The following is a 13,463-nucleotide window of genomic DNA, read 5'->3' on the forward strand; positions in this document are numbered from 1 at the left end:
GATTTGGAAGACAAAAGAATGTTTTTTTCTCTATAAGATAAGATGGAAGAAGATCACACCTATACCATGACGGAGATTGTTTTCATGTGGAAATGACCAATCAAAGATTAATATAATGTTTATGCTGTTGTCACATGACTCTTGCATCATTCTGCATATATAAGCTCATTTTCTCATTATAATAAACTAGAAGTGTTCATAGACTGAACTTGTGTGTCAGCGTGAGTCTCTTCCAGTGTGCGCACATTCCAAAGCTAGCGTCATAAATTAGGACAGGAACAGATAAGCACTGGACGATTCAGTCCTCTACTAAATCATTGGCACTGTATCCAATGTAACATTTGAATTTTTCAGAGCAGAATAGGACTGACCAGAGAAGGATGCCATGGAAAACTAAAGGCATTATAACGCAAGTTACATGATGTAATGTGTGTTTAAGTACAGAAATGTGAATCAGGCCTCAAAGTAGAGCTAAGGCCTATCATCAAAGAAAACATTTGTGCTGCGGCACCTAATTATAAGTCCATCTGCAATTACAGTTTCCTCCTAGTACCCCTGCAAAGTCCCAGAAATATCCAATGAAGTCCAGCTTCTTGAGATAGGGTGACAACAATGCTGCACTGCTCCTAAATTCAGAGCAGTGTTGTCACCATCATATGAGCTGTGCCTAGCTGCACTACAGTGGAAGGAGAAGATATTACAGGGGAGTGGATATCGGCATTGATTTATAAGCCTGCAGCTCGTCAGTCAGCACATGGCCATACCCAGCCCACTGCTTTCTGGATTGAGTCTTTTACTGAAACCCTCCCACTGTGAGCTGCAGTGTCTAGAAGGGGGAGCATGCGAGACACAAATGATGAAGGATTTGGCTGTTTACTATTTACTTTATGAGGCTTGTACATCACATAGTAATTGGATCTGGGACTTGTTTAGTTGTACGTTAACCTAACATTAACTAACCACTTATATCCCCTAAACAGATGAAGAAGAGGCGCCACAAGATCATAGTGTAATAAACCTGTAATAACACAATAAAAGGCATGATAATGAATTTCACTGCTGATGAAGGGGACGTGATAGCATCCTGAAATACATATACCATGATCCTTTGCTTCAGCACACGAGGAGAATCACAGAGCGGTGATCCAGTGACAGGTGCTGCTCAGGAGCTGGCATGGGCAGCGTCTCCTTGGTCTCAGTGGCAGGATTCCTTCCAGGGGCGGACTGAAAACTCATGGGGCCCCCGGGCAATAGGGGATCATGGGGCCCATGTGTCCTTGCTCAAACTCAAAAAAGCCTATGAAAAAGGTACCAGGGGCATCTCATGGGGCCCCCTACTGACCCCGGGCCCTCGGGCAGTGCCCGAGTTTCCAAATGGTCAGTCCGCCCCTGATTCCTTCCTACTGCAGTGGTTCAGCTCCATCTCTGCAGAGACTGATTTTCATGATCTGATATGCTCCATTTTTTTTCTTTTGTGAGTGGAATTAATTATCGTGCCTTTTATCTTTGATAAAATGTTTATTACACTGTTGTCTTGTGGTGCTTCTCTCTCCCTCCCTTCTTTATCTCTTCAGAACCTGCTTCCCCAAGCACACAAGAGAAGGCTGCCTAAGGATCTGACAGTTCAGCTGCTTAGTTTTAGAGACTGCTATACAGCTGGGACTTTTGTTTTGGTTTTGCCTCTATTTGTATCTATTTTTGGTCCATTTGACTACATGAATACATTGTATTTCTCATTTCTCCCTGTGAATTTTAACAATTGTTACTTTCCATCTTCTCCTCACTGTCTGCTGTTACAGTGATCCAATCGCTGCCCATGGTCCTAAGTCTCATGCACAATGGACATTTTTACAGCGGCTGTTTTTGGCTTTTGTATTTCAATGGTTTTTATTCATTTTAAACAGTATAAAACAGAGGCAACAAAACACACCCATGCAGGGGCTATCAATTGCACTGATAAAAAAAGGCATAATAGAGCAGACAACGCTCTAATTCCAATAAGGCAAAACGTATGCCCACGCAGGGGCTATCAATGGCACATAAGTTACAATAACATCAGTGAAACTCTGACTATCGCAACTAAAGACAGCTGTCCACTGGCACACCAAAACAAACAGAAAAAGAGAGAAGAAGAGCAGAGAAAAAAAAAAAAAAAGAAGAAAAAAAAAACCAAAACACACACCAAAGAGCAGGGGTCCATGAGCGCCAATACCAAACTCCATTACCTCCCCACACTGGCCGGGGGGAGCATGGGAAAACCATATTGCAACCACGGCTCCCATATTTTCAAAAATTTACGTTGAGAGTCGTTGCATATACTCGACATCTGTTCGTTGAGCATCATAGCAGTCATACGATCCCGCACCCCCTGAAAAAGTACAAACGGACTCTTCCAGGCCTGAGCAATTGTCCTAGTGGCCGATAAAAACAAATAGGAAGTCAACCGCTGCTGACGAGCCAAGAGGCCCGGTATGGGGCAATGAAGCAAAGCATACCGAGCATCCCGACGTATGGAGAGATGGAACAAAGTGAAAAGGAGGCCAAACACACGAGACCAAAAACGAAACCAACCTCAGGCATGACCACCAGATATGCAGTACATCGCCACGATGGCCACAACCCCGAAAACATCGATCACTACAGGCAGGGTTAGCCTGGGCCAGACAAGCCGGAACCCAATACCAACGAAACAATACCTTGTAGGCTGCTTCCAGCGTGGTCGTATTAAATGAACATTTAGCTATGAGTGACCAGGCTTTATTCCAGTCCTCCGGATCCACAGCCACTCCCAGGTCGCGTTCCCACTGAACAACATATGAAAGAGAAGTGTGCGACGAGCGTCTGTTCAAAGCTGCGTAAAGAAGGGAGATAAGGCCCGGGGCGCCCGGACGCTGCTGGCAAAGCCGTTCAAAGGCAGATTTCTGATATGGGATGTTTTTGGCTTTTGACATTACAGCCAGTAAGCTCCCCAGCATGTTATACTATGTGTCCATGCACACCTTGACTGTAATCAACGTTTTTTTTTCACTCTTCTTTCACTCTAGCGCTGAAAAACGTGGCAAAACGCAGTAAAGCTCAGCAAACCAGCGTTTTTAGACTTTTTTTTAGCAAAAAAGAATTTTTTTGGGTAAAAAAAAAATAAAAAACGCAAATATGAAAACAAAAACACTAAAAAAACGCTGAAAAACTCACGTTTTAACGTGACTTTGCACAGCTAACGTTGCCAGCGTTATTAAAATGCCCCGTGTGCATGGAGCCTTAAGCCTGTGCACCTAGGGCTATTTCTTTTTGTTGTTTAACTTATATGTCCTAAGCCTAGGTTCACAAATATGCGGGTCAGGAAATGCGTTCTAATAGCACTCATTCCCTGACCCGCAGGAAAAACATGTTGCTCTTTTGCAGATGTGCAGGGGTGCCATTAATTCTTTTTGACATCCCCACGCACTGGAAAATGCGTCACATTTTTGGGTGCGTGAAACCAAATGGTGCTGCGGCCACATTTTTAAAAAAGGGTTGGGATCTTTTTCCCTGCATTTCCAATAGGTACAGCAGACTATTCAAATGAATGGGATGCTATGCCAGTGCATGCACAACAGGCAGGACTCACTACAGTGTGAACCTGTTGTAAGTGGGCACTTATGATAAAGGAACAGATCGCATGGTGTGTAGCATCCTTAAATTCTCTGTGCCAAGATCTTACAGCATTGGTGTGGAAACTTCTAATTTATCCTCACAGTGGGGCAATAAATCTTTATGGATCCAGCTGTGCCCTTCCTTCCATCTATATTTAGTAATTTCTGACTTCAAACTGCAGATTTCTTTGGCCAACAGTAAACCACTAGACACTCTTGTGGTGCTCCATCACTCACCTGTATCATAGCGAATCAGCAGATTCTTTTTGTGATCCCCAACCTCCAGGGGTTGGAACTCCACCGTCACCTGCATGCTGTCCCCAATATCCAATGTTCCTGACAACGGATCCATGCTGAAAGGTCTGTAGCACATGGGGTCAAAATGGTCAACATATGGAGAGGGTCTCATTTATGAATGAAGAACAAATGAAACAAATATGTTTTTTTCCATAGTAAGCGATTAGAAGTTTCTTTTCACTCTCTAAACACCACCAAAATAAAGTGACTGTGTCTGGATTCCACCGATACTTCCCTGTGTGCTGGGGTATGATTGGATCCCCTGCGTGCTGGGTATGCTGCTTCCTTGTGTGCTAGGTATACTGGATCCCCTGTGTGCTGGGTATGCTGGATCCCCTGTGTGCTGGGTATTCTGGATCTCCTGTGTGCTAGTTATGATGGATGCCCAGATGCTGAATATGCTGGATTCCCTGTGTGCTAGGTGTACTGGATCCCCTGTGTGTTAGGTATACTAGATCTCATGTGTGCTGGGTATACTGGATTACTGCATGTTGGGTATATTGGATCCTCTGTGTTGTGGGTATACTGGAATACTTGATATCTGGGTATGCTGGATACCTCTGTGTGCTGGGTTTACTGGATACCCTGTGCTCTGGGTATAATGGATCCTGTATGTGCTGCTATAGTAGATCCCATTTGCTTGAACATACTGGATTCCCTGTGACCGGGTATCTTGAATGCTCTGTGTGCCGGGTACACTGGATACCCCAGTGTGCTGGGTGTACTGGATCCACTCTGTGCTGGGCTTACTGGATCCACTCCGTGCTGAGCTTACTGGGTACCCCATGTGCTCAGTATATTGGATGATCTGTGTGCTGGGTATACTGGATCCCTTATGGATGGGTACACTGGATGCCCCTGTGTGTTGGGTATACTGGATCCCCTGTATACTGGGTTTACTGGATACCTCTGTGTGCTGGGTATAGGGAATCCTGTGTGTGCTGGGTATACTGAGTGCCCCATGTGCTGGTTATACTGGAGCGGTTGTGTACTGGGTATACTGGTCAGTACTCCACACACTGTGTACTCCTCTGACACGTACATCTTTACATTACCCCCCATATTGGGCGCCCCCACACGTACCTCTCTGTCAGAAGTTGGAAGCAAGCTTGGCGATTCCCAATGTTTCGCACCAGCAAAGTTTTCTGGGAATTGTATTTCACTGGACACACCTGGAAACTCAACTCGTCTGGAAAGTCTAACACGGCACGAGCACCAATGGCTCTGATCGGAACCACAAACTTCTCCCGCTCAGTAATACAGATCACTTGGTGAAAATAATCCTGGAAAAATGTATACAATAATAATGAGGTGACTGACATGCCATGTATATCCCATTTACCACTAATCATGGCTGGACGGGGGATGGGGAACGTAGAACAAAGTTATATAGATAATGATTAGTAATACATTGAATAAAATATCCATAAGAGACATAAAGACACATAGACGGCACGTACAACATTCACAAGAACATATGAGACAGAAATAAGATCTATATTATCTAAAAGACAGACATAAGCAATTTTCTACCCTACAACTACGGATGAACTACAAATTCTTTGAAACCTTTCATTCTGCATCCTGCAACATGATATCATCAATCATGGACACAGACAATAGTCCAAGATGTATCACTCCTGGATACAGAGAATATTCTTAGATATGATGTCATTACTCCTGGACAAGGGCAGGAATTTGACATATGATGTCATCACCCCAGACACAAAGAATAGTCCTAGGTTTGAAGTCATTACTGCTGGACATACCACCGCTTTCACATACAATGTCATCACTCCTGGACATAACCAAAGTACTCATATATGATGTTCTCTTATGTGATGTCATCATTCTTGAATATTGACAAAGTTCTCAGATATGATGTATTAATTGCAGACATTGATATAAGGGTCCTAGATGTGATGTCATCACTCCTGGACCCAAACAATAAATAGTCCTAGATATGTCATCACTAATGGACATGGCTAAATCTCTCATATATGATGTGATCACTCTTAAACATGGGTATTGCTCTCAAACATGATGTCATCACTCTTGGACATAGCCAATGTTTTCATATATGATGTAATCACTCCTGGACATCGTCACTGTTCCATTATATGATGTCATCACTCTTGGACAGGGTCAATGTTCTCATATATGATGTAATCACTCCTGGACATTGTCAGTGTTCCCTTATATGATGTCATCACTCTTGGACAGGGTCAATGTTCTCATATATGATGTAATCACTCCTGGACATGGTCAGTGTTCACTTATATGATATTGTCATTCCTGGACATGGTCAATGTTCTCTTATATGATGTCATCACTCCTGGACATGGTCCATGTTCACTTATATGATGTCATCACTCATGGACAGAGTCTCAGTGGATTGAGTGAAAGTGGTGAAACGCAGGATTGTGGTTACCGTCTGTCCCAGCAGATGCCGTGTGTCCCGGGTGTGCAGTCGATCCGAGGGAAGACAAGTCACTGGGGGAAAGCTGTTTATTGGTGCAGGTGATGCAACAGAATTTCTCAGACTTTCTAAGACAATAATGGCACCAGAGGAGAGTGTCTCCCCAAGGCTGAGTCATGGCGACCGCATGTTTTATTAAACAAACTTACACACAAACAAAGTTCCTTAAAGGGAAATTAACACCTTATGTTGTCTGTGCAACCAACAGGTGACCGTGACATAGCAGGGAAAACATAAACCTTGTATGTATAAGGCTCTGGGTATAATATGTGCAGATCACTGGGGGAGTATGGGCACCTTGCGTGTATTGATGGTACTGGGAAGGTATAAGGAACGGAATGTGTCCTGGCATGTGAGCAAATGGGGAATAATGTTATGTTACAAATCAGATGAAATACAACATAATTTGCAATATAATTCATGAGTCCAAACTGATGTGAGACCCCCCCCCCGATGTCCATCACTGTGCCATATAGTCACCTTGTTCTCCTCAGGGGTGAACTGGATCTGGAATGTGGATGGCATTCCTGGAGCAACCTTGTTACACACGTCACTGGGGCTGATGATTGAGAAATATGGCGAGTTCTCCTGAACAACCTTCACCAGCCGCGGCACCTGAAACAACGACGGAATCAAAGATGGCGGCAGGACACAAACTAAACAAATAAATATCTATTACATTCACAAACAAGATATACACCCAGAGGGGTCCTGTAATGGCAATGCTGAAGTCCACGTTTAGGTGGAATGTCCTAGAACAGCCTTTCTCAACCAGGGTTCCTTCAGAGATTGAGTAGTAGCAAATTGATCATCAGCCTAGTGATACCTGCATACTGTAGTTTCAGGGCTGGTGTCACTTGGCAGATCCAGCAACATGGGGCCAGTGGAGGCTCTGCTCTCACTTCTAAATAAGTAATCACTGACACCATTTATTTTTTCAGTTGTCTGTAAAAGCGGCCACTTACTCCTAATGTAAGGGGTACTCTTCCTACTGATCTCCAATGCAAAGGGCATTCTTTCCACTGATCCAGTGTAAGGTACATTCTTCACACTGATGCCAATGTAAGGGGCATTCTTCCACCTGATCACCTATGTTGAGTGACATTCTTACCACTGACCACCAATGTAAGAAGAATGCATTCTTACCACTTGCCACCAATGTAAGGGGCATTCTTTTCACTGACCATCAATGTATGGGGCATTCTTCCCAATGAACACCAATGTATAGAGCATTCTTCCCACTGACCACCCATGTAACAGACATTCTTTCCACTTTCCATTAACCACCAATGTAAGGAGCTTTCTTCCCATTGACCACCAATGTAAGGAGCATTCTTCACACTAATCACCAGTGTAAGGGGCATTCTTCTCAATGCCTACCAATGTAAGGGGCATTCTTCTCAATGCCCACCAATCTAAGGGGCATTCTTCTCACTGACCACCAGTTTAAAATGCATTATTCCCACTGACCTCCAATATAAAGAGCATTCTTACCACTGACCACCGGGCAACAGTAACCAGGCATTATGCCCACTGACCACCAACAGAAGTGGCAGCCTTTTCCACAGGTGGCCAATGTAATAGAGACTTTCTTCCACTGACAACAGATGAAAGACGCCCTTCTACTGTTGACCACCAACATAAGACACTGATTACACTAATATACTGGATGTTGTAGACATCATGTTCAGCACGAGTTCCCTGATGCCTTGAAAATTATTGAAAGGGTTCCTCCAGTGTAAAAAGGCTTAGTAAAGCTGTCCTAGAATACATGAAACCCAGTTACCATTCCATTATTAAGGATAAAGCCAGGCACAGTTCAAGACTCAGATTTTTGCTGTTATTAAAACATGTGATTTGTACCCAGGAGTGACACAGACAATTCTTATTCAAGCAACTAATTAAAATGATGGTTTTCTTTGCTGAAACGGAATGGTAAGATTTCACTACTGACAGGAAGTTTGGGGGTTTACAGAACAATATATTCCCCCAGTGCCAGACGTGTCTCAAACATTTCCTGCTACTGTAATCTTCAGAACTATATATTGGGAATGTCATAGCTTATCTGTGTACAGAAAGTTGAAAGGGAACCAGTCATGAATGGGCTTAGACAAGAATCTGGACATCTAGTTTTAGAAGATTTGATTTCATCTGGCACAGCTATGAAGGGTTTAGATAATCCTTGAAGATAAAAGTCATCAGTGAGAGGACCTTTGAAGTCGGACAGTTCTGCCCCGTCACCTAAATTCATGATAACAACACATACGGACTTCTAGCTCCTGAGTAACCATAACAATATTGGACACAGGGCCCTGTGGTTGTTTACCAACAGGGCTGATAATTCATACTAATATGCACACTCAGGGGACAGCATGTACTATTAACATAGGTTACAGCAGAACAGCAACTGTCATACAGGTGACCTCTGACCTCCTATGGCATACAGTTTTCCTCATTTGGAATAATTTAAAGTGGTTGTAAAGGCAGAAGGTTTTTCACCTTCATACATTCCAGGCATGATGGTAAAAAAAAACCTTGTGTGCTGCTCCCCTCACAGCCCCCTTAATACTCACCTGAGCCTCCTCTTGATTCAGCCATGTGCATGAGAGTCTTGGCTGTCCCGGGATTCTCTCTCCTCATTGGCTGAAACAGCAGCGGGAGCCACTGGCTTCCACTGCTGTCAATCATAGCCAGTGAGCCAATGAGGAGAGGGGGGGCATGGCCAAGCCATGGCTCTATATGTTTTATGGATGCATAGAGCCGGGCTCAGAAGCGAGCACACAAGAGTGCCTCCAGAGCAAGCAACGTGCTATTGGGGGCGATGTTCAAGTGGGCGGAGCCAGGAGCGCCAGCAGGGAACCCAAGAAGAGGAGAATTGAAGCTGCTCTGTGCAAAATTATTGCACAAATCAGGGAAGTATGACATGTTTGGGTTTTTTTACCTTTAGCACCACTTTAGAGTGAATCTGTCTTTTGTCTATGCAGGAGAAAGTAACAGGCTCAGAGCTGTAAATACTCCTCTTCCTTTACCTAACTCTGTGTGTGGTGTCTTGGAAGAAAAAAGGGGTGCTGTTGCGCTTAGGAAAAAAATTAACATATATGTGAAAGAATGTAACTATATATAAGATACCTATAAGGCAGCAGTCCTAAATGTGAATTTCTAAACACAAAATCTTATATATCAAAAATTTGTATTTTGCTCAGTGTTATCACTTTAAAGATTGCACAGTTTATTTTGTCTATTTGTGACCTTAGCGAGGTCCATTTTTTAAATATATAAGATTTTGTGGTGTCTTGGAGCCTTTGCAGAGATCAGGGCTTTCTCTCTGTTCCCCTGTAGGGAGTGTGTCTCGTGCTCCCCCATAACAGGAAGTGCCTGGTATTTTTCCAAATGGAGCAGAGGGGAGGAAAGTATGTGCTGCTGGTGGGCCCACTTGTGAACCTGTTGGGGTAAGACCTGTCTTCTTAGATAACGCACAGTGCTCCAGAAATCAGCTGTCATGTATTAAAGGACAACGTTGTTTTTAGTAATGATGTTCCTTGAAGTGACTGTAAACCCTCATCTTGTAAAACAATCTATTCAGTTTAAAATAGAAATGAAAGGCAAAGCATTTGTGTAAAGATATTTAAAAAAAAAATTATAATTACCTTGTATCCTTTTTTTTATAGGTGATCACATTCCCTCTCTTCTCAGCTGCATAAAAGTTGGAGAAGGAGAAACAGCAGTACACTAATCTTCCCAGTAAAAGGCTGTGTCAGGACAGATCATTGGAAGAGAGAAGGCTGAGTTCCCAGTATGACTACAGAACTGACCGTGGTGTGTTCCCATTCCTAGTGTGGTCAGTAATAGGAAAGCAGAGGGACTGGCAGGAGCACCAGGGATTTCACACAAAGGAAGCAATACATAGAGAACAGGAGACTTTTTCATAGAAGGAGATGGCATATATCAGGAATATGAAATGTTGGGTTTACATATTCTTTAGGTAATCCCCTCATCCCACTGATTGCAGGTAAGATACCTAACTTGTTCCATGACCCCATGATCTTCAGTGCTCAGTTCTGATTGATGATGCACAGTCTTTGCAGGAAAATGTATTGGCCTGGTACTCTTTCAACTGCACAAATGCCCCTTCGCCTCTTTGATTCCTATAGATAAGCCATACTAATGGCTGCCTCCAACCATACACTGAGTTTATAGGAACAAATGGGGAACAGGCGTGCATGTGCAAAGGGAAGAGGACCCGGGTGGGGTGTTTTCTTTATAAAGGTTGTGTGGGGCTGGGTAAGGGCCAAGATGATTGGATCAGAGAGGAAGGTAAGTATTTTACCAGGAGAGCTGCACTCAGGAGGACAATTTCACTAAATGTAAAGGAGTCCTTTAAATTTCAATTGTAAAACAAAGATTGTATACACCAAAGCAATGTATAAAACATCATTGTCCTGACCTTGTCATTGTTCCTCAGCAAAAGTGGCACCTCATACGTCTCGCATGGAACATAGTTCTGGAAGATGATCTCTGATGGGAATGGCTGGAACAAGGCTTGGTCCAAGTCTACTGTGGAGAACTGCAAGGGCAAGCCATCATTATAACACAATCACTAGGAATGAGGACCCTCTCCAAAGGAGATTACACTCTAAAAGAGGCTAAGGAAAAAAAATTGTTAGTAGTAATCTGGTGTTGGAGAGATGTTATGGACAGGAAGGTTTAGTCACCTATGTAAAAAGACTTGGAGGGTTGGTACAGTGAAAATGGCACAAAAGAAGCCCTGCATGGGCTAAGCACAGGATCTATTCCAAGTTTTAAAGTAAATATATAGCCTAGGAATGATACCACAAGATGCCCACTATTACCTTTTTTAAGCCTGGAAAACCTCCTCTGTGCCCCTCTGATTTAGTTTTACTTTGTTACTGGGGGGTAACTTACTGAATTTAAGGTTAGGCTCCATCAACTGCCTTATCCCTCAACTCGTCATTGAACTGCCAAAAGCCATAATCTCTACCAGCCACAGAGAGCTGAATGACCTGGGTCAGGGCATAGTACTAAGAGAGGTTGGGGCTTTGTCACAAGGCCTTCATACAGCTTTGGACTAATATCAAGGGATTCCCTAGGTGCAAAGTTGGGCCTGAGATCTGGAGCCTTCCTAGGTACAAAGTTGGATATGAAATTCTGGGCCTCCCCAGGCACAGAGTTGGGCTTGGGATCCAAGGCCTCCCCAGGCACAGAACAGGAGATTTGGGGGTCTCCATAAGCACAGAGCTGGGCCTGAGGTATAGGGCCTCCACAGGCTGGTCATGATATCCAGGGCATCCTCAGGCACAGAGCTGGGCCTGAAGTTCCGAGGCCTCTCCAGACCCAGAGCAGGATCTGAGATTGAAGGGCCTTCCCAGACACAGAGCTGGACCTGAGGTATGACGCTTCCCCAGGCACAGCCTAATATCAAGGACCTCCTCAGGCAAAGAGCAGGGTGTGAGATATGGGGCCTCCCCAAGCAGGGCCAGAGATCCAGGGCCTCCTCAGACACATATTTGGTCTTCATATCTGGGGCCCTGCCAAACAATGAACTGAACATGCGATCTGGGGCCTCCCAAGGCACAGAGCTGGGCCTGAGATCCGGGGCCTCCCTAGGCTGGGGCTTAAACCTGGGGCATCCCCAGGCTGGACCTGATATCTGGGGACTCCCCAGGCTGTTCGTGATATCTGGGGACTCCCCAGGCACAGAGGAAATGATCTGAGACAAGGTCACGGCATTATACCAGTATTATAAGTTTATACACATTGAATGATCCTTTGAAATACTATCTGCAACTGTATTGTTGGAGATTTATCTCCCCGTGGTGATGAGAATTCCAGTGACCTTCACAGTCTCGGCAATTGTTTCTTAGTCGTGACTATAAATACATTTAATTGGATTTTGTATATGTGTATAAATACAATTCACAATAAACGCCACAGGAAAGCTTGTGATTGGTCAAGAAGCTCATGGAAAGAGCTCTGGCAGATATCATACCTTCTGATGGGTGGTCTCACTCATATCCAGCAGTTCAATGATCTTCGGCAGATGCATCTCTCGTGTGTTGGCCAATCGCTGCTCAGTACTCAGTGACATTTCCCTCAGGAACGCAGAGGGGGTCAGCTGCCAATGGAGATATATGTGACACACAGTGAATACAATGTATGTTGTACCTTCATTTATTATACTACATCTTGTTCCCTACAAACTCGTGACACACCAAAAAAATGGATCATCACATCATATGCCACCTTGGCGCTCTGAGCACCCCCACTCTACCCCCATACTACAGCCTTGAAGGAATGACAGGACCGCCTAAGGGTATAAGAAAATCAGAACTGGTGTCAGTTGAAAGGGAAGCACATTCCATTACAGATTGGCTCATGAAGCTCTTCTGTTTTATTTATTTATTGTTACAAAACTGGATTTCTTCCTCACAGTGCACAAATTTGGACGCAGAGTGGCAGCGCCATCCCTGGCATGCCGCCGATCCTCTGAGGAGCGGGCACTTTGTATGAACAGCTGTCTCCCTTCATTTGCCTGTGCCCAGATAATCCCAGGTTTCAGTCACCAACATCTGTCCACCTAAATCTCCCCACTGCGGATAAAACGCCGACCCAATTTATGCTGCGGCTATTACCGTCACAGCGGCCTCTTCATGTCTGCTCAGCTTGGGGTTGCGCGGTGCCAGGACTTTGCTGCTGAATCCATTGGGCACCTCCTGCAGGGAGCTCAGGGGCCCCTGGAGCTTGCTGCTTGGCATGGCTGGCAGCTGGTACATTCAGTTCATCTGTAAGATACAAACACAATTAGAGCGTTCACTGGGGAGAGAGGTGACGGTGCGGCACTCGGTATATAAACAATCCCTGTCCCCAACAGACAGCCTCCCCCCTCAAATGTGTCTCATCTCCCATATTACTTCTTCATAGGGACATAAACCAGTGCCAAACCAGTCCACACCAAAACATGGAAGCCTATTATAATAATAATAGTGTGTGACTGTGGGGGTACATTAGAGTGTAAGCTCCTCTGGTGCAGAGACTAA

The 13,463-nt window shown here is 44.3% G+C and overlaps 1 protein-coding gene across 1 annotated transcript in view; it reads right to left on the minus strand.

Annotated features, from left to right (window-relative positions):
• Positions 1 to 13,197, minus strand: part of HYDIN (HYDIN axonemal central pair apparatus protein) — a 121,379-nt gene extending 108,182 nt beyond the window's left edge. The window contains exons 1-6 of the mRNA XM_089659226.1: positions 13,059 to 13,197; positions 12,416 to 12,541; positions 10,853 to 10,972; positions 6,889 to 7,023; positions 5,013 to 5,212; positions 3,870 to 3,994 (exon numbers count right to left, since the gene is read on the minus strand). Coding sequence (XP_089515352.1) covers positions 3,870 to 3,994; positions 5,013 to 5,212; positions 6,889 to 7,023; positions 10,853 to 10,972; positions 12,416 to 12,541; positions 13,059 to 13,181 — 829 coding nt within the window. The 5' untranslated portion in view covers positions 13,182 to 13,197. The remainder of the gene's footprint in view (positions 1 to 3,869; positions 3,995 to 5,012; positions 5,213 to 6,888; positions 7,024 to 10,852; positions 10,973 to 12,415; positions 12,542 to 13,058) is intronic.
• Between the last annotated feature and the right edge of the window lie 266 nt (positions 13,198 to 13,463).

This window comes from Staurois parvus, unplaced genomic scaffold (assembly GCF_062004578.1).
Source record: "Staurois parvus isolate SC_StPar_1 unplaced genomic scaffold, SC_StPar_1.0 ptg001136l, whole genome shotgun sequence".
Lineage (NCBI taxonomy): Eukaryota > Metazoa > Chordata > Amphibia > Anura > Ranidae > Staurois > Staurois parvus.